This window comes from Salvelinus fontinalis, chromosome 2 (genome assembly GCF_029448725.1).
Source record: "Salvelinus fontinalis isolate EN_2023a chromosome 2, ASM2944872v1, whole genome shotgun sequence".
NCBI classification, from domain to species: domain Eukaryota; kingdom Metazoa; phylum Chordata; class Actinopteri; order Salmoniformes; family Salmonidae; genus Salvelinus; species Salvelinus fontinalis.
In genome coordinates, this window is record NC_074666.1 from 36,486,567 (window position 1) to 36,508,193 (window position 21,627).

Below are 21,627 nucleotides of genomic sequence, written 5' to 3' on the forward strand. Positions count from 1 at the left end.
TTGAATTCTGATTGCTAGATCATTTTAAACTAGGAGGATATGTGTTGAAATTAAATTTGACCCCTATCCCTCATGACTTTGAACTGTCTTTTTCAGGTATGTACTGTACTGCTCTGTAAAATCTTCTGTGTTTTGCTATTTCATGTTTTTACGAGTATTGTTGATGCGTCTGCAAGGTTTACAATCCTCTGGAACAGACCGCTGGCTATAATCACTGACTTCTCAGCCCAGACAGAGTCAGCGGGTAGGGGTTGTGTTCAAAAGTGCTCACATTACAGGAAAAAAGTGGAGGGTGGAAATAAATAGTAGGAGACCTTTCTGTGGACAAACCCCAGTGGCTGTACCAGGAAATTGTGGAGGTTCTCAGAACCGGTCTGTCTGCCGCTTGAGATTATGCACCGCAGTTCACCAGGACAGGAGTGGCATGCGAGCTTGACCTGGAACTGGCATTTAGATGGGAGCATGCCCAGATTGTCTGCCCCGAAGTACATTGTTGGCATTTCATAACCTCACTACCTCCCTTTCCATTTTATTATCTTGACGAGTAGGCCGTCATTGTAAGTAATCATTTGTTCTTAACTGACTTGCCCGGTTAAATAAAAAAAAGATTGTGCACCCAGATAGATGTATCAACTTTGATCTGAATCCGGATGTAAGTGCGTGTGTGTTGGTGTGAGCTATGACCCTCACCTTGTACTAGTGGCTGACAGCCCACTCTCCTTCCTGTGTTTTTGGTGTTTGCCTAAAAGACACACCCCCTAAACTACTCTGTAAGACCCCTACCCCCACCTTCTCTTGCTCTCTCTCATACCTTTTTCTCCTGCCCTCTTCCCCCTCTCTCTATCACACACTATTTTTTTTCTCTCTCTCCCCCCTCCCTTGTCTGCTGAAGCCAACTGCTAAGGACCATGGAGTGGATTTTGGAACGGCTCTGAGCCCTTCACATTTCAGCCTCCCAATCTAGGTCACTGATCTGTTTTTCTTTTTTCTGTCTGTAAATGTTTGGCCGCAGCTTGGCTACAGTACATTATCACTATCTTGAGACAAGTGTGTGTAGATGTACATGTACTTCCTCTGGGTCGTCTAATAAAGTGAGCTAATAAAGTGAGACGTCATTCCCGAGGAGCTTGTCTGTTAGCTGACTAACACAGAGAGGTGGAACACTGGTGTCACTGAGGGAGTCTACACACAGCAGTGCCCTGCCCTAAATTAACCCTACAACCCTCTTACTACGTGCGTGTGTGCATTTATGCACCTCAGATTCAGTATGAGGTGACTGTTGGATTAGTAACTGCCGTCCAACCAGTGATGCCATCACTAATGTTTTAGGCCCAGTGCCACACCTCCAACCCCCATCTTTCCCATAACACTGAGTTCACACATTCATCATAAACTAGGGTTTCATCATTGTCTTTATACTCTACCTCTTACTTGTTTAGTCCGATTATTGTAACATTTTGCTCTGTTGTAGGCTTTATTCAATGGAGTAGCTCCTCCTTTTAGTGTTCTTGTTGTTTTATTGCCTCAGTGCTAACACTGGTTAACACTGGATATTAGGGCACATGGAGGGATCGCCGTGACCTGGATCGCCGTGACCCCAACCAACCTCTACTCACTGGACCCTTATTGATCACTCGATTAAGCATGCCTCTCCTTAATGTAAATATGCCTTGTCCACTGCTGTTCTGGTTAGTGTTTATTGGCTTATTTCACTGTAGGGCCTCTAGCCCTGCTCACTATACCATATCCAACCTTTCATTTCCACCACCCACATATGCGATGACATCACCTGGTTTCAATGATGTTTCTAGAGACAATATCTCTCTCATCATCACTCAATACCTAGGTTTACCTCCACTGTATTCACATCCTACCATACCTTTGTCTGTACATTATTCCTTGAAGCTATTTTATCGCCCCCAGAAACGTCCTTTTACTCTCTGTTCTAGATGCTTTAGACGACCAATTCTCATAGCTTTTAGCCGTACCCTTATCCTACTCCTCCTCTGTTCCTCTGGTGATGTAGAGGTGAATCCAGGCCCTGCAGTACCTAGCTCCACTCCTATTCCCCAGGCGCTCTCTTTTGATGACTTCTGTAACCGTAATAGCCTTGGTTTCATGCATGTTAACATTAGAAGCCTCCTCCCTAAGTTTGTTTTGTTCACTGCTTTAGCTCACTCTGCCAACCCGGATGTTTTAGCCGTGTCTGAATCCTGGCTTAGAAAGACCACCAAAAATTCGGACATTTTCATCCCCAACTACAAGATTTTCAGACAAGATAGAACGGCCAAAGGGGGCGGTGTTGCAATCTACTGCAAAGATTGCCTGCAGAGTTCTGTTTTACTATCCAGGTCTGTTCCCAAACAATTTGAACTTCTGCTTTTAAAAATCCACCTCTCTAAAAACAAGTCTCTCACCGTTGCCGCCTGCTATAGACCACCCTCTGCCCCCAGCTGTGCTCTGGACACCATATGTGAACTGATTGCCCCCCATCTATCTTCAGAGCTCGTGCTGCTAGGCGACCTAAATTGGAACATGCTTAACACCCCAGCCATCCTACAATCTAAGCTTGATGCCCTCAATCTCACACAAATTATCAATGAACCTACCAGGTACCACCCCAATTCCGTAAACACGGGCACCCTCATAGATATCATCCTAACCAACTTGCCCTCCAAATACACCTCTGCTGTTTTCAACCAAGATCTCAGCGATCACTGCCTCATTGCCTTCATCCGTAATGGGTCAGCGGTCAAACGACCTCCACTCATCACTATCAAACGCTCCCTGAAACACTTCAGCGAGCAGGCCTTTCTGATCGACCTGGCCGATGTATCCTGGAAGGATATTGATCTCATCCCGTCAGTAGAGGATGCCTGGATATTTTTTTTAAATGCCTTCCTCACCATCTTGAATAAGCATGCCCCATTCAAGAAATTTAGAACCAGGAACAGATATAGCCCTTGGTTCTCTCCTGACCTGACTGCCCTTAACCAACAGAAAAACATCCTATGGCGTTCTGCATTAGCATCGAACAGCCCCCGTGATATGCAACTTTTCAGGGAAGCTAGAAACCAATATACACAGGCAGTTAGAAAAGCCAAGGCTAGCTTTTTCAAGCAGAAATTTGCTTCCTGCAACACAAATTCAAAAAAGTTCTGGGACACTGTAAAGTCCATGGAGAATAAGAACACCTCCTCCCAGCTTCCAACTGCACTGAAGATAGGAAACACTGTCACCACCGACAAATCCACTATAATTGAGAATTTCAATAAGCATTTTTCTACGGCTGGCCATGCTTTCCACCTGGCTGCCCCTACCCCGGTCAACAGCACTGCCCTCCCCTCTGCTACTCGCCCAAGCCTTCCCCATTTCTCTTTCTCCCAAATACAGTCATCTGATGTTCTGAAAGAGCTGCAAAATCTGGACCCTTACAAATCAGCCGGGCTAGATAATCTGGACCCTTTCTTTCTAAAACTATCTGCTGAAATTGTTGCCACCCCTATTACTAGCCTTTTCAACCTCTCTTTCGTGTCGTCTGAGATTCCCAAAGATTGGAAAGCAGCTGCGGTTATCCCCCTCTTCAAAGGGGGGGACACTCTTGACCCTAACAGCTACAGACCTATATCTATCCTACCCTGCCTTTCTAAGGTCTTCGAAAGCCATGTCAACAAACAGATTACCGACCATTTCGAATCCCACCATACCTTCTCCACTATGCAATCTGGTTTCAGAGCTGGCCATGGGTGCACCTCAGCCACGCTCAAGGTCATAAACGATATCTTAACCGCCATCGATAGGAAACAGTACTGTGCAGCCGTATTCATTGACCTGGCCAAGGCTTTTGACTCTGTCAATCACCACATCCTCATCGGCAGACTCAACAGCCTTGGTTTCTCTAATGATTGCCTCGCCTGGTTCACCAACTACTTCTCTGATCGAGTTCAGTGTGTCAAATCGGAGGGTCTGTTGTCCGGGCCTCTGGCAGTCTCTATGGGGGTGCCACAGGGTTCAATTCTTGGACCGACTCTCTTCTCTGTATACATCAATGATGTCGCTCTTGCTGCTGGTGATTCTCTGATCCATCTCTACGCAGACGACACTATTCTGTATACTTCTGGCCCTTCTTTTGACACTGTGTTAACAACCCTCCAGGCGAGCTTCAATGCCATACAACTCTCCTTCCGTGGCCTCCATTTGCTCTTAAATACAAGTAAAACTAAATGCATGCTCTTCAAACGATCGCTGCCTGCACCTGCCCGCCTGTCCAACATCACTACTCTGGACGGCTCTGACTTAGAATATGTGGACAACTACAAATACCTAGGTGTCTGGTTAGACTGTAAACTCTCCTTCCAGACTCACATCAAACATCTCCAATCCAAAGTTAAATCTAGAATTGGCTTCCTATTCCGCAACAAAGCATCCTTCACTCATGCTGCCAAACATACCCTTGTAAAACTGACCATCCTACCAATCCTCGACTTCGGTGATGTCATTTACAAAATAGCCTCCAAAACCCTACTCAATAAATTGGGTATCCGTTTTGCCATCCGTTTTGTCACCAAAGCCCCATATACTACCTACCACTGCGACCTGTACACTCTCGTTGGCTGGCCCTCGCTTCATACTCGTCGCCAAACCCACTGGCTCCAGGTCATCTACAAGACCCTGCTAGGTAAAGTCCCCCCTTATCTCAGCTCGCTGGTCACCATAGCAGCACCTACCTGTAGCACGCGCTCCAGCAGGTATATCTCTCTGGTCACCCCCAAAACCAATTCTGCCTTTGGCCACCTCTCCTTCCAGTTCTCTGCTGCCAATGACTGGAACGAACTACAAAAATCTCTGAAACTGGAAACACTTATCTCCCTCACTAGCTTTAAGCACCAGCTGTCAGAGCAGCTCATAGATTACTGCACCTGTACATAGCCCATCTATAATTTAGCCCAAACAACTACCTCTTTACCTACTGTATTTATTTATTTATTTATTTTGCTCCTTTGCACCCCATTATTTCTATCTCTACTTTTTTCTATCTCTACTATCTCTACTTTTTTTACTTTTTTTTTTACTTGCTATATTGTATTTACTTCGCCACCATGGCCTTTTTATATTTTTATTTATTTATATATATATATTTTGTTTGCCTTCACCTCCCTTATCTCACCTCACTTGCTCATATTGTATATAGACTTATTTTTCACTGTATTATTGACTGTATGTTTGTTTTACTCCATGTGTAACTATGTGTTGTTGTATGTGTCGAACTGCTTTGCTTTATCTTGGCCAGGTCGCAATTGTAAATGAGAACGTGTTCTCAATTTGCCTACCTGGTTAAATAAAGGTGAAATAAAAAAATAAATAAAATAAAACATGCCATAAAGGCCAATTCTCCTTTTGCAGGCAGCCATGAAATGGGAAGCTTTTTGCCAAGGTGAAAAATAGCCCATGCATCTAAATCAGAATTGTTCATCTTTATCAATCAAGAGTGTCCTGTTTGTTTGACATGTGTGAACATTGATAACATATCTACAAGTTTATGAAAAATTCATAAATGCATTATCCCCAAAAAATCATCTAATTTTCCCCTGTACTCTCTCTTGCTTTCTCCCCCCCTCAGTCAGACAGTGTTCTCCCTCTCTTCTAGTCAGTCGTTCAGTGGTGCTGTGATATGATCATATGATGTCTGTCTGGCTGACTGACTGACTGGCTGGCCCTCATCCTCGTCAGACCTTAATGAATAGGACAGCTGTGTTGACAGTCTCTGGGCTGGGCCCCAGTGCATCATGGGGCATGGCTTTTGTTGATCAGCCCTGATCTGAGCCCGATCTGCTGCGCTGCCTCTCCACTTGCACTGGCGCGACCTCCATTCACTCTGCCCGCTCCCTGCACAACGTGTGAGAGAGAGAGAGCTTGTCGGTCCCAGCAAAAGTTCATCCACTCCCACACAACCCATTATTCATTGGCCTGGAGCACACTGTACTGTAGTCTTCCCTCTGACTGACTACAGCAGTGACTCTATACATGCATCCCAAATTGTACCCTATTCCAAATAAAGTGCACTACTTTTGACAAGATACCAATCGGTCTCGGTCAAAAGTAGTACACTTTTATATGCAATAGAGAGCCATTTGAGACACAGCCCAACTCAGTCTTCTAACTTCTGCAGAGGTGACTAACTTCAGTGGCCTGCCTCATCACAGCGTCATTTGCCCCTGAGGCGTCCCTCCACCAAGTAGATACTGTATTTCCTAAGGAAGATGAACCTGACCTTTTATAGTTCGGTAGGATATAAACGTTGAAGTGTCCGAGCCAACTTGTTGTTTTGGTATCCAGTAAGAGTTAAGAGAGTGCAGGAGTCATGTCAGAGTAGAGTCGGAGCATCATCCTCCCCCACTGTGTTTAATTATACATCGATCTGCTGGTAAAAATAGCTCTGGCTGATTTACTGGCTGCTGGCAGGGCAGAGCTGAGGACTAAGAGAAACGCGTACACACACCACCACACACACAGACATACACATACACGCACTGAGGACTGACAGAGAATCTTGTGTTGAGTGGTGCCAACCTCTCACTGTGTTCCCATGTCAGCCACTCAACACACTGCCCTGTCCTGGCCAACTGTTAATGCAATCACAGTCACCACGTATGGGAGAGAATATTAGTCCAAAATAGTCTGTTGATGGTTGAAACACTCCATCGTCTTAAGGGCACACTCTATTTTGGACGGGGGAGATAAAGTGATATGATGGAGCTTATACTAAATAATGTGTGTGTATATTGAGAGAATGTTTTTGCATAGCAGCCCTTATCTGACTGAACACTGTATTTGCTAGAGCTATTTTAAGCTTAACTACATGTAGGCCTATAAGAGTACAAATAAACATTGTAGACATATTGAAAGTAAAATCACAGCCTATCAACCCCTCTGTAAAAAGATAAAATGTAACAAAACACATGGGCCTATTGTGTAATAGTCCATTTAGAATATGCTAAACTTCCCACCGTTCCGAAGTAAATTAAATATTGCAGTGTTTTCTTTTACATAAGACATTTTGTGTTTCATGTAAGTGTGCTGTGAAGGAGTTAACCAACCAGCGGTGTGTCTCAGCGTTTTCCCAGCATGCCCTATAAACCTGACAGTGGGGACAGGAGCCTGAGCTTGCCTGGCAGTATCCTAGGCCTCTGGCTGGCCCATGTGACCAGACTAAACAAGGAAAGTGCTGTCTGTCAGTCAGTCTGTCCTACAGCATAGCACTGCCCCTCTTGTCTACTGGGCCAAAGTTCAACCACTGCATCCAGATGCCTGCAAGCAATTAGACATCCACATGCAAAACTGCAGGAGGGGGGCTAGGAACGGGGAGGTTACTCTAGGGCGTTTGGCACTGTTGCCATAGCGAAGCTCACTCTGCTGCCTGCATCCTGCTTTGAGGAAAGGTCAGGTAGATCATCTGTCTTTTGTACATTTTCCTTCAATTTTTTCCCCTCTCTTTGTCCTCTTTTGCTTAGCTACGGTTGCCAGGGTAAAAACTGAATCTTCTTTTTTTTCAACCAGGCTTGTGGAAGAACAGTAAATTACAGTTGCACTTCAAAGCTAAATTTGACAACAAATAATATATACAATAGCTGTTCGCTGTGAAGGGTATGTGAGGTTTAAAGTTGATGTGTTTTGGTGTTGTTTACATGTCTTGTTAACGGAGATGACGTTGTGAAGCCGAATATTCTTGTTTAACGTCTCACGCCTTTGCAACCAGAGAAAATGTCTCATTTTGTGTCACGCTTTACTTTTTCTACGTTGTGCCTTTCATGCGTACTTAGCTAATGACCAATGCTTTGAACCAAAGTCCAACAACATTTGTCATCCAAAACAAAAGAGAACATGGCGCATATGAACATAATTAGGAATCCTACTAATGCAGTAGGAGGGCAGACTACTTCAACCCTAATAACCCCCCCCCCCCCCTCCCATGATACAGCACCCTTCAGGCCTGACCCCCATAGCCCTGGCAGGCGTTTGATTTGTGTCCTGATCCATCACGTCCCTCCACAGGCACAACTGTCCTGCCCCATTGTTATGAACCAAGGGGGAGGTGGGATGACCTCTATTCACCCTCTACCCCATCACCTCCGCCACCCACCCCCATCTCAAAATGTACAAGACATCAGGTCATTGCTCTCTGTCCAGTGTCTACCCTTTTCTTTCTCCCCTGTTTCTCTCTCATTCTTCTGCTTCCCTGACGTTGAGCTGTGGTGTTGTTTTTTTAACCAAGTACGTCAAATGTCATCATGCGTTCTATTAGCCCTATGCATCCATTTTGCAACAGTCAAACCTCCTATTCTTATTGTTGGTCAAATCAACATGTAACTAGCAGAGAAAATGGTTCATCTCTGTGTGAGAGCGAGAGCACTGTACTGCTTTAGCCAGCCTTCCTAATGAAGCCCTCAGGACTTTGTTTTCATCTGAACTGCCCTGACCTGAGTGTGTCTGAATCACTCTCAACATGCTCCACTGGCTCGCTCTCTCTCCCTCTCTCTCTCTTATGAATGTTTGATGTCTCTGGAGGGAAAGAGAGGCAGGAGAGAGGGAATGAGAGCAAGCGAGACAGAATGAAAGAGGGAGCGAGAGAGAAGGAAAGAGTGAGGGAGAGAGGCGAAGAAAGCTGTGAGAGTGATCAGCATGAGTGACCCCCCCCATAGATAGTTGGTGTGTTGAGTGATGAGGTTGTCTGATGGACAGACTAGAGTAGCTCAGGGAGGTGTGGGATGTACACCTGGATCCAAATAGTATTTGAAATCTTTTAAATACTATGACTGTTTGGTTAAGTCTGCCTCCAGTATGAGATGGGTGGGGTTTGCACTTTTTGGGGCTATTCCATTGGTTTCATTGTGCCAGGAAAACTCAATCAATCAGAGATAAAGTATTTGAAAGATGTTGAATACTTTCTGAACCCACGGGTGTGTGTGATATATTGTCTTTGTTCTCCCTAGGCTGTAGATTCAGTTGAACAGGATACTACGGCCCCACTGACCCCTAACGGCCAGCTATAGTGTACCCTGGCTGGCATATATTCTAAAAGAAAGAGAACCTTTTCAATGGTTGGGTCCAGTGTTCTCCGTATGTGAATCTTGTGCATTGTAAGAAGTAGGCTACATATCCTAAATGCAGCAGTGTGGTTTTTCAATCTAAAACTTGCCCACCATTTTGTTGAGTTGAAGTCAGGCTACTGTTTTGGTTGGTTGGTGTGCTACAGTAGTCTAGCCAGTTAGAGAAGGATGACGTACCTGCATAGGCCTCAGCCAGTTTTATCAATGTCCCAAATGGCACCCTATTCCCTATATAGTTTACTACTTTCAACCAGAGCCCCACTGTAACTCTTTGGGGCGGCAGGTTAAAGGTTAGAACATTAGGCCAGTAACCGAAAGGTTGCTAGATCGAATCCCCGAGCTGAAAAGGTACAAATCTGTCGCTCTGCCCCTGAACAAGCCAGTTAACTCACTGTTCCTAGGCCACCATTGTAAATATGAATTTTTTCTTAACTGACTTGCCTAGTTAAATAATCTCTAACGTATGCCCCTCTTTATCTTTCAGAGAACTGCCAGACAATCCCAACGTAGAATGGAGCATCTCAATGGCCTCCTCTCTAATCCTGAAGCACATAAGAGCCCACTCCATCAACCTGGTATGATGACCAACTCACCACTGAATCTCACTATCATTTATCAAGTAGCCAATTCTAAACAGTACTGTATCTGATTGATTTAATGACTTTTTTCTCCTGTGCGTGCTTTTCTAACGAAACCATCCTGAAAATGCTAGATTATTTGTATAGGCAGTTTTGGCACCACAGTCTTCTGGCCATTGTCAATAGTCTTTTGTATCTGTGAAGGTCTCTCACAGGCTTCCCAAGCTCCACTGATAATGAACTGAAAGAGGGTCATGTCTTCCTTCCTTTGTATTTAGCAGAATATGGTTGTGGTGGTTGGAGCTCAGGTCACTGTCGGCATGTTTACTCCCAGATTTCAATCAACGTTCCAGGAAATTTACCAAAAGGAATTTGAGAATTGAGATCTTAACTCTTTTTTTTTTCTTCTTCTTGTCCGTCCGCAACCATTAGTATTCTGACAAAAGCTGAACCCAGTCTGTCTGCTTTCTCAGATAAATAATTAAGCAGGAGAGTGCACAGCAGGATGCTAGCAATTTCCCTCAAAACCAAACAGTTCAGTGTAGGTTATCCTACTGATCTGTTTTTTATTTTGATCAGACTACCAAACAGTTGGATGGATATTTCTTCCCCATCAAATTGTATTTGTCACATGCACCGAATACAACAGACCTTACTGTGAAATGCTTACTTACAAGCCCTTAACCAACAATGCAGTTTTCAAAAGTAAGAACATTTTGCTAAATAAACTAAGGAAAAATAGTAACACAATAAAATATCAATAGCGAGGCTAAGTATTCAGACCCCTTGACTTTTTCCACATGTTGTTACGTTAAATAGTTTTTTCCCTAATCAATCTACACACAATATCTCCATAATGACAAAGCAAAAACGTTTTTTTCATTTTTGCAAATGTATAAAAATTAAACTTAAATATCACATTTACATAAGTATTCGAACCCTTTACTCAGTACTTTGTTGAAGCACCTTTGGCAGCGATTACAGCCACGAGTCTTCTTGGGTATGATGCTATAAGCTTGGCACACCTGTATTTGGGGAGTTTCTCCCATTCTTCTCTGCAGATCCTCTCTAGCTCTGTCAGGTTGGATGGGGAGCGTTGCTGCACAGCTATTTTCAGGTCTCTCCAGAGAGATGCCGCTGAAAAACATCCCCACAGCATGGTGCTGCCATCATGCTTCACCGTAGGGATGGTGCCAGGTTTCCTCCAGACGTGACGCTTGGCATTCAGGCCAAAGAGTTCAATCTTGGTTTCATCAGACCAGATAATCTTGTTTCTCATAGTCTGGGTGTCCTTAGGTGCCTTTTGGCAAACTCAAAGCAGGCTGGCATCTGCCTTTTACTGAGGAGTGGCTTCCATCTGGTCACTCTACCATAAAGGCCTGAATGGTGGAATGCTGCAGAGATGTTTGTCCTTCTGGAAGGTTCTCCCATCTCCACAGAGGAATTTTAGAGCTCTGTCAGAGTGACCTTCAGGTTCTTGGTCACTTCCCTGACCAAGGCCTTTCTCCCCCGATTGCTCAGTTTGGCCGGGCGGCCAGCTCTAGGAAGAGTCTTTGTGGTTCCAAACTTCTTCCATTTAAGAATGATGGAGGCCACTGTGTTCTTGGGGACCTTCAAAGCTGCAGTATTTTTTTTGCAGACATTCCCTGTCTCGGAGCTCTACAGACAATTCCTTCGACCTCATGGTTTTTGCTCTGACATTCCATTTCAACTGTGGGACCTTATATAGACAGGTGTGTGCCTTTCCAAATCATGTCAAATCAATTGAATTTACCACAGGTAGACTCCAATTAATTGTGTGAGTGTATGGTTTGAGTCCAGTAAGTGTACATTGAGCCTGTGCAAGAGAGTCAGTGCAAAATAATAAGAATTAAATAAGGGGATCAATGTAAATAGTCCGGGAACTGTTCAGCAGTCTTATGGCTTGGGGGTAGAAGATGTTAAGGAACCTTTTGGTCCCAGACTTGGAGCTCCGGTGCTGCTTGCCGTGGGGTAGCAGAGAGAACAGTCTATGACTTGGGTGGCTGGGGTCTTTGACGATTTTTTGGACCTTCCTCTGACACCGCCTGGTATACACTCTTAGGGGGGAAAAAGTGCTATCTAAAACCAGAAAGGGTTCCTGTCCCCATAGCAGAAACCTTTTGAAGAACTTATTTTGGTTCCATGTATAACCCTTTTGGTTCCAGGTAGAACCCTTTCCACAGGGAGTTCTACATGCAATCCAAAATGAATCTACCTGGAACCAAAACGGGTTCTACCTGGAACCAAAAAGGGTTCTCGTATGGGGACAGTCGCAGAACTTTTGGAGGATCTGAGGACCCAAGCCAAGTCTTTTCAGCTTCCTGAAGGGGAATAGGCGTTGTCGTGCCCTCTTCACGACTGTCTTGGTATGTTTGGACCATGATGGGTCCTTAGTGATGTGGACACCAAGGAACTTGAAGCTCTCGACTTGCTGCACTACAGCCCATTCGACGTGAATGGGGGTGTGCTCTGCCCTTTGTCTTGCTCACTTTGAGGGAGAGGTTGTTGTCCTTGCACCACACTGTCAGATCTCTGTCAGGTCTCATCGTTGTCGGTGATCCGGCCTACCACCACTGTTGTTGGCAAACTTAATGATGGTGTTGGCATTGTGCGTAGCCAGTCGTGGGTGAACAGAGAGTACAGAAGGGGACTAAGCATGCACCACTGAGGGGCCCCTGTGTTGAGGGTCAGCGTGGCGGATGTGTTGTTGCCTACCCTCACCACCTGAGGTGCGGCCCATCAGGAAGTCCAAGGTTCTAGTTGCAGAGGGAGGTGTTCAGTCCCAGGGTCTTTAGCTTAGTGATGAGCTTGGAGGGCACTATGGCATTGAACACTGAGCTGTGGTCAATGAACAACATTCTCAGGTAGGTGTTCCCTTTGTCCAGGTGGGAAAGGGCAGTGTGGAGTGCAATAGAGATTGCGTCATCTGTGCATCTGTTGGTGAGGTATGCGAGTTGGAGTGGATCCAGGGTGTCTGGGATGATGGTGTTGATGTGAGCCATGACCAGCCTTTCAAAGCATTTCATGGCTACAGATGTGAGTGCTACGGGGCGGTAGTCATTTAGACAGGTTACCTTGGCGTTCTTGGGCACAGAGACTATGGTGGTCTGCTTGAAACATGTAGGTATTGCAGACTGGGTCAGGGAGAGGTTGAAAATGTCAATGAAGACACTTGCCAGCTGTTAAGGATCATGCACAAAGATGAACTAAATAATAAAAGAGACTGCAGAAATATAAAGTATTCTACCTTTCCCATAATATAACCTATTCCTATTGGTTTACTGCTGTTACAGTTTTTAGCATGTAAGTCTAAACCTAGAACAAGCAAAAAAAGAGTTGAAGCAGATATCCTTGGAACCCATTTTTATTATCTGTTCGGTTTGGCAACAACTAATATTTCCAGAAACTGGTGTTTGTACGTGTAATCATTTTTTGCCTCCAAGTAAACTCTGGCAGATGTAAAATGTCTCCCTCAGGCCAGTAAATGGCAAGAGATGACTCTGCTCTAGGTTAGAATGTGTGTGGTGTCCACCTTTATGTTAGGTTTCAGGGGCACAATCATGGTACATTTATCCTCTGCCTCACTCAAAAACTGCTGTCTTTAGTCAAGTTGTTTTTCTTTCCCTTTGACCTGCTTGCTCCCCCTTTTCCCTTTCCCCATCTTCCCTTGGTTCTCTGGTGAACAGGCATGCAGGCAGAAAAAGGCTCTTAAATATCAGTTGTCTCCTGCCAAGCTGCATTCTGCTGTCAGTGTGAGTCCCAGATGGCACCCTATTCTAGCGCACAACTTTTGACCAGGGCCCATAGTACTCTGCACTATATAGGGAATAGAGTGCCATTTGGGAGGCAGGCAGAGACACCGACATTCAAGACACGCCTCCATTAACCAGACAGTGAACATGCATCTCTTTCTTTGGCGTATAGCCAACATTTCACATTGATATTTGATACTTTATGCCATAACATGAAATAACTATCTTCAAATGAATATTGTTGTTGTTTCAGGTGCTGACCTTCGATGGAAGGGGAGTGAGTGGCCATAGCAATCACACTGCCATCTACAAGGCTGTCAGGTACGAACAAGACTTTAAAAACTGTCCATCATTGTAAGGCTGACACGTGTGTGTCCTTTTAGATTTTATTGTATTTTAATATGCCGTTTTTGATCCGTTTGTGGAAAGCACGTCGTCCCAAGGGATGTACCATAGGAAACACATATTGTCCACAGATCCAGAACCTGGACAAGAAAACAGCCTTGTAGGCTACATTCCTATACTTCATTATTATAAAACATACATACACCACATACTAAAGATCCCAACCTCCCCACTCCCCTACAAACAAACAAACACACAAGCATTCAAAAACACACACACTGTTTTGCATGATTCCTCTGTTGCATAGTTGAGAGGTCGTCCAAACCCACACTCCACCAATGGATCTGCAGATGGCCCTGCTCTCAGAAACCCACAGGAAATCACGTCCTGAAGAAAGGAGGGTGGAGAACTAGATGAGAAGAGTAGGGAGGAGAGGAGGATCGCTCTGGTCTGGAGAACTGAATAGGACACCAGTCCAACAGTTGCATCAGACTGTTGTGAAATAAAATGAAATTCATGTTTTTGTGTTTGGTCATATCACAGTCTCTCATGATAGACTGGAATAAATGTTACAAATCGAGGAACTGGCCTGTGCGCACAAGATATTTGGTTCTGAGTTCCTTCCGAGGTTATTGTGATATGTAGCTACACTACAGTGTAGTACAGTGAGTGAACAGAACAGGTGTGTTCATTGACTAGTGCTGCCTGCTTGGTCTCTTCCTCTGAGCTAAGCCTCCCTGGCTCTCCTCCAACACCCAGACCTCATCTCTAGTAGGGGAGGATAAGTGTGTTGTGTTGTCCAGATCATATCCCATGATTCCCATTAGACTTAAACGCACAAGTGATACGCACCATTTTATATATAAAAAATAAAAAAAAGATTGTGCAAGTAAATGTATAAAGCCATCAGTGTTTTGTTACCTTGGTGTAAGTCTCCAGTGAGAGCTTGTACTGAACAGGAAAGAGGAGAAGTGAAATGTCCTCTAGTGTTCAGACTGTGATGTGAGAGGAGAGGGAGAGTTACTGTAGCGAATGTGGAATGTGACATGGAAGATCCAGAGACCATAATCCACTCATAAGTTATCATGAACCACATGACAATTCATTAGAACACATCAACAGGTTGTTGCAGCTGCTATTACTGTCTCACCATCATCAATAATTGAGGAGACAACTATTCCCTATTGCATATAATCCTATTCCTAACATTTTGACAGGTTACTTTGCTGCCTTGCCGCTTCCCCTTGTGAAGGCTTAAGCTGTTCACCTTTTAGCCATTTGAGCTGTAGCCAGAGAAACTGAACCGTTGGGTCTAATATGGCTGGAAGGACCATACTTTGTCCTGATAAGGTTGTGTATGGTTCACACCCACAAACTTTTTCACTGTCCTGAACTTTGGCAGTGTAATTAGTTCACTTTCCAAATTGTACGTAACTATTTGTCTCTGGGGGGAAAGCAAGTAGGCCTATCTATAGGATTTTCTTGCAAGTCAAAGTTTGTGTGTGCTTAGGCCTCCAATAACTACTGTGTTGATGTTGTTTTTTTGCTTGTCTCTACCAACAGCTACCTGGCTTCCGTTGGCAACATACCAGATGGCGAGTATTTAACCTTTACATTTTTAGTTGACCAAGCACTTCTCAAATACCTATATTCGGATAGTCATTATCAGCATGGTAAGGTATAAACTCAGGACAAGAAGAGAGGTTATCCTAAAGCAGTGTAGTTGGAACTGGAGTCTTGGCAAAGACCGCCATCTAGTGTTGAAATTTGTGTGTGTCACTTGCACTTCTCAGTCAGCTTCGAAGAATTAGGAACACAACAAACTATCACCCAGTGCTTTAACTGAAAGTCAAAGTCACTCCTCTTTATCACGGTCACCATTTGTTCCTTTCTCCCGGCTGGATGTGAATCTATTCCCATTAACAACACCCTCCCTCCTCTGTTAGACTCCAACTCATCATGGCTTTGGCCTTTGTAAGATAGTGGAGCCACATCGTCCCAGCTCTTCCTAAAGTGTTGCACCCCTCAGGCCAGCCCAGGGTCAAACTTTTAAACCCTCTTAATGTAGCAGCTTGGCAGATCTCTCTCACTCTCCATCTCTCATGTTTTTCTCCCTAGTTAACTCCCTCTGCCTCCCCCCCTGAACTCTGCTCTAAACCTTCCTCTTACATAATATTCAAACCCTTGACCCCTGCTGTCTATATTGCTATTGGTATTTTATCAGGATCCCCATTTTCTTTTGCAAAAGCAGCAGTTACTCTTCCTGGGGTCCACACAAAACATGAAACATAATACAGAATGACATAATACAGAACTTCAATAGGCAAGAACAGCTCAAAGACAGAACTACCTTTTTTTTTTTTATTAAGGCACACGTAGCCTACATATCAATGCATACACACAAACTATCTAGGTCAAATAAGGGAGACTCGTTGTGCCGCGAGGTGTTGCTTTATCTGTTTTTTTAAACCAGGTTTGCTGTTTATCTTAGCAATATGAGATGGAAGGAAGTTCCATGCAATTAGGGCTCTATATAATACTGTACCCTTTCTTGAATTTGTTCTGGTTTTGGGGACTGTGAAAAGACCTCTGGGGGCATGTCTGGTGGGATAACTGTGTGTAATTTGACTGCAAACAATTTGGGATTTTCAACAGAATGTTTCTTATAAAAAGAAGGGATGCAGTCAGTCTCTCCTCAACTCTTAGTCAAGAGAGACTGGCACACTTAGTATTTATATCAGCCCTCTGTTTACAATTAAGAGAAAATCTTGATATTGTAAATGAAGAAGTTACTGTTATACTAGATAATGATATTACTGTGCCACATGGCTCACACTAGAAAATATTGCATGTTTTAAGTGACGTTATGATACCTTTTAGAGTGGCACTGTCCTGATCTAAAGGAGGAAACAAACAAGACAATTTAACACTCTGTACCCTGTCCTCCTTTCCCATGATCTAGAGCAGACGAGAGGATGTGAGATCAGTAGGATGTGTAGGATTACAGTAGGATGTGAGATCAACCTGTTGATTAGATTTCAGCCAGGACCATTTTATCCAGTGATGGGCATTGTTGAGAGAGGGGTGGTTTCTATCACAATAGTTGATTAGCTGTAAACATGCTACACCAAGATCTTTATGTACATGAGTGTGCAATCACATTGGTACTCTGCATTCAGTGTTGAGAGGAAGATAAACCTCAATGTGATTCTAAAGCCTGTTCACACAGTTGCATACTATAATCCCCTCTCATTTTCACCAGCTTACCCAAAGCCTCTTTTGCCCAATGAACCATTTACTGTAGATATCCAAGTCTCCCAAAAACATGAGGCAATATGACTGTACTAACCCACAGTAACTCTTTGCTAGTAGCTCAATTTCCTGTCTGGTCATATTTTCCTCCACTCGAAATATGGCTTGTCTTTCCATATCTTTGTCTCCAAGACTTCAACACACTAATTATACTACATTTATGTCATGTAACCCTGTAAATTATCTCTGTTTTTCATTGACATTCTGGGTGAGATGTAAATTGCACAGAAGGTACCCTAACTAGGCTAGGATTCTCCATTCTCCCACAGACTGCAGTCTCCTCTCTCTGTCGACCATTGGTGTTCTCAGGAAGTACCTCTCCTTCCTGGAGCTGCCTATCAGCTGGCTCCTCCCATCAGATCTCTGCTGCGTCATAGGCTCAAAGGGCTACGTTCAAGCTAAGGTGAGCCTGTCATCAGCCTATACTATCAGGCTTGAAATAGACAAATGTTACGGCAGTTCCACTAACATCTTTTCCTCTATTATTATGGGACAAACGTCATTAATACATGTAATAGCCTAGTAGATGTACAGTTAGGGTGAGGAATGTATAAAAACAGCATTGGGATTTACATCCGCAAGTGTATAAGACGATCCCTAAGCTCGGTGTACACACAGTGAAAGTCCTCGCTCTCTCTTTCTCTATGAAAGTGAAATGAGGTCTCAACACCTGAATTGACTGGTACTGGCACTGTGTACATAGATCAATATTTATAGTGAAATATGCTATATCAGCGTTAGAGAACATTGTCAGACACCCCTCGCTGGACATCAGACATACAGATTGATTTGAACTTCTGGAGAAATTCATGTTTTTACCATGCATCAATATTTATAGGGAAATATATTACATGAACACAGTGCCAGTACCAGTCAATTCACTTTTAATAAGAAAGAGCGAGGACTTAGGGATCACCTTATACACTTGCGGATGAAAATCCCAACGCTATTTTTATACATGCCTCACTCTGTCTGTAATGACTGATGTCCAGCGAGGGGTGTCTGACAATTTTCTCTAACGCTGATAGATCTTTCTCAAGTCTAATAGACTCCTCCTCCTCTTTATTCACCAGAGGGCCATGCTCTGTCACCGTACTCAGCTCCTGTGGTTTCGTTACCTCTACATTTGGTTTTCACGCTACATGATTATCAACACATTCCAAGTTATTGATCAAGGACCAAAGAATCTGAAGATCTATTAGTGAAAAATGAGGTTCCTGATTTAATCTTCTGAGAACACTGTTACTTGGGTTTGTTAATCTTACTGTAATCAGTTTGCGCATCTTTTTATGTTTTGCCTCATCTGACATATTGATCTCATAGCACTGATATATTCAGACATACCTATTGCTACCTATTGATTGAATGTAGATATTATATTTTTCAAACTTTTTGTTGTTGAAGGAAATACATTATTAAAGTTTCTCTTCCACTCATTTCCAACATTGTTAGTTGGGAACAGCTTACTTATGATCGTTAATACACTATTCTCAGTTTACTGTAAAAATGTTGACATATACTGACACTGTAAATGAATAGTGAATTTGCCAAATGTAAGTAAAATGTGAATACATAGACATTGATTGTAACCAAACAGGGTCCTTTATATTTTTGGAAATGATGTACAAAAGCTAGAACAAAAGTTCAAATTGTTAATGAACCAAAAAAGTTCATTTGATTTTAGAATAAGAATGTATCTCAGTTATAATACAATAAAGGACTGTGTTTGATCTCAGCTACAGTTGATGTTGGAAGTTTACATACACTTAGGTTGGAGTCATTCAAACTCGTTTTTCAACCACTCCACAAATGTATTATATACAAACTAGTTTTGGCAAGTCGGTTAGGACATCTACTTTGTGCATGACACAAGTCATTTTTCCAACAATTGTTTACATACAGATTATTTCACTTATAGTTCACTGTATCACAATTCCAGTGGGTCAGAAGTTTACATACACAAAGTTGACTGTGCTTTTAAACAGCTTGGAAAATTCCAGAAAATGATGTCATGGCTTTAGAAGCTTCTGATAGGCTAATTGACATAATTTGAGTCAATTGGAGGTGTACCTGTGGATGTATTTCAAGGCCTACCTTCAAACTCAGAGCCTCTTTGCTTGACATTATGGGAAAATCAAAAGAAATCAGCCAAGACCTCAGAAAGAAAATGTGTAGACCTCCACAAGTCTGGTTCATCCTTGGGAGCAATTCCCAAATGCCTGAAGGTACCACGTTCATCTGTACAAACAATAGTACGCAAGTATAAACACCATGGGACCACGCAGCCGTCATACCGCTCAGGAAGGCGACGCGTTCTGCCTCCTAGAGATGAATGTACTTTTGTGCGAAAAAGTGCAAATCAATCTCAGAACCACAGCAAACGACCTTGTGAAGATGCTGGAGGAAACAGGTACAAAGGTATCTATATCCACAGTAAAACAAGTCCTATATCGACATAACCTGAAAGGCCGCTCAGCAAGGAAGAAGCCACTGCTCAAAATCCGCCATAAAAAAGCCAGACTACGGTTTGCAACTGCACATGGGGACAAATATCGTACTTTTTGGAGAAATGTCCTCGTCTGATGAAACAAAAATAGAACTGGTTGGCCATAATGACCATCATTATGTTTGGAGGAAAAAGGGGGAAGCTTGCAAGCTGAAGAACACCATCCCAATCGTGAAGCACGGGGGTGACAGCATCATGTTGTGGTGGTGCTTTGCTGCAGGAGGGACTGGTGCACGTCACAAAATAGATGGCATTGGGGGAAGGAAAATTGTGGATTTTTGAAGCAACATCTCAAGACATCAGTCAGGAAGTTAAAGCTTGGTCGCAAATGGGTCTTCCAATGACACCAAGCATACTTCCAAAGTTGTGGCAAAATGGCTTAAGGACAACAAAGTCAAGGTATTGGAGTGGCCATCACAAAGCCCTGACCTTAATCCTACAGAAAATGTGTGGGAAGAACTTAAAATGTGTGTGCGAGCAAGGAGGCCTACAGACCTGACACAGTTGCACCAGCTCTGTCAGGAGGAATGGGCCAAAATTCACCCAACTTATTGTGGGAAGCTTGTGGAAGGCTACCCGAAACAACATTTGACCTAAGTTAAACAATTTAAAGGCAATGCTACCAAATACTAACTGAGTGTATGTAAACTTCTGACCCACTGGGAATGTGATGAAATAAATAAATAATTCTCTCTACTATTATTCTGACATTTCACATTCTTAAAATAAAGTGAGGATCCTAACTGACCTAAGACAGGGAATTTTTACTTGGATTAAATGTCAGGAATTGTGAAAAACTGAGTTTAAATGTATTTGGCTAAGGTGTATGTAAACTTCCGACTTCAACTGTATGTGTTTCTGCTGCAGGCTTGGACAAGTCTCTGATATTCGGGTGGTTCTTCATGGTCTCCTCATACTTCTGTCCACAGAACTTCTCTACTGTCACACTGCGTATAGTACCTGGGTCCAAACAGTGAGGAGCTATGCCTGGGGTGGAAACAACACACAAACAAACCTTTTGGTTCAGTTTCATGCATGCGAGACACTTTAACCCATTGCTATCGTCACCGTTTTACCACAAACAACAATTCAAGACATGTTTTAGGTTTACATAATAAGCAAAGGTATACATGACTTCTATTGTGTTTCTTACTGGTTGTCCTTACCATATCCATCTGGATTGGAACGTGGGGTGAAGAAACTCTGGACTCCACAGGTACTACAAAATGTGTGCTTGCCAATATGTGTATTAAATGTATATGTGTTAATATTCTCCAAACCCTGAAACAAGAAATTAACCAAATTAACATTCAAACTGACCAACCTGGTAGAGCTATTACCAAACTTCACCCTGTAAAAATGTTGTATTACCTGTAAAAGGGTAAACTGATTTTCTGGCACAATGAAATGATGGTTTTGCTTCTTGGTGCAGATGCTACAGCTAGTTAAAGAAACCAGAATGAGTCATATTGTGATGGACATAGTAAGTTATAATTCCGTAATAGAAATATGATTGTAAAATAATCAAAACAGTTAATCTACAGAGATTTTGTCATTTGGGCAGGAAGTAAGTAAACATTGTCTGAGCCAGAACAGCCCATAGTTTCCTTTTTATTTTTGCTCATTCTCAAACCTGTATCTCCAATTCTCCATCACTATAAATTGGGGTCCCAGATTTGCATTGTTTTTCTTTCTGTTATCCTACCAAGACCCAGCAATTCATTTTTTCCTCTCTAGTGGACATCAGTTCTTGGTCAGTATCTCTGAGGCCGTACAAGCCACTAGATTAAGAACTGTTGTCCCTTTAAGAGGACATTCTGGGCTTTTCAATGATTTCACGTGTGGGGGTGTGACCTTGACAACCCTATATTGCTGGTTCTTTAAAACAATTGCACATTTTATGGACATTTGAAAATAAATGTAATTATGAATTGTAACTTTTGTGAGTTGGAAATTCACATTGTTTCTAGGAAATGAATATCTCAGGAATAGTGAAGGGAGTCGTC

General features: G+C 43.1%; 1 protein-coding gene across 3 annotated transcripts in view; it reads left to right on the forward strand.

The window, feature by feature from the left end:
- Positions 1-21,558, forward strand: part of pigl (phosphatidylinositol glycan anchor biosynthesis, class L) — a 28,581-nt gene extending 7,023 nt beyond the window's left edge. The window contains exons 3-8 of one of the 3 annotated variants that reach the window (XM_055873462.1): positions 9,592-9,682; positions 13,712-13,779; positions 15,367-15,398; positions 17,385-17,518; positions 18,189-18,365; positions 20,489-21,558. In XM_055873462.1, coding sequence (XP_055729437.1) covers positions 9,592-9,682; positions 13,712-13,779; positions 15,367-15,398; positions 17,385-17,518; positions 18,189-18,317 — 454 coding nt within the window. In that variant the 3' untranslated portion in view covers positions 18,318-18,365; positions 20,489-21,558. Of the gene's footprint in view, positions 1-9,591; positions 9,683-13,711; positions 13,780-15,366; positions 15,399-17,384; positions 17,519-18,188 lie in introns of all 3 variants that reach the window. The other 2 variants (XM_055873470.1, XM_055873458.1) reach the window with 2 other exon arrangements.
- Positions 21,559-21,627: the final 69 nt, after the last annotated feature.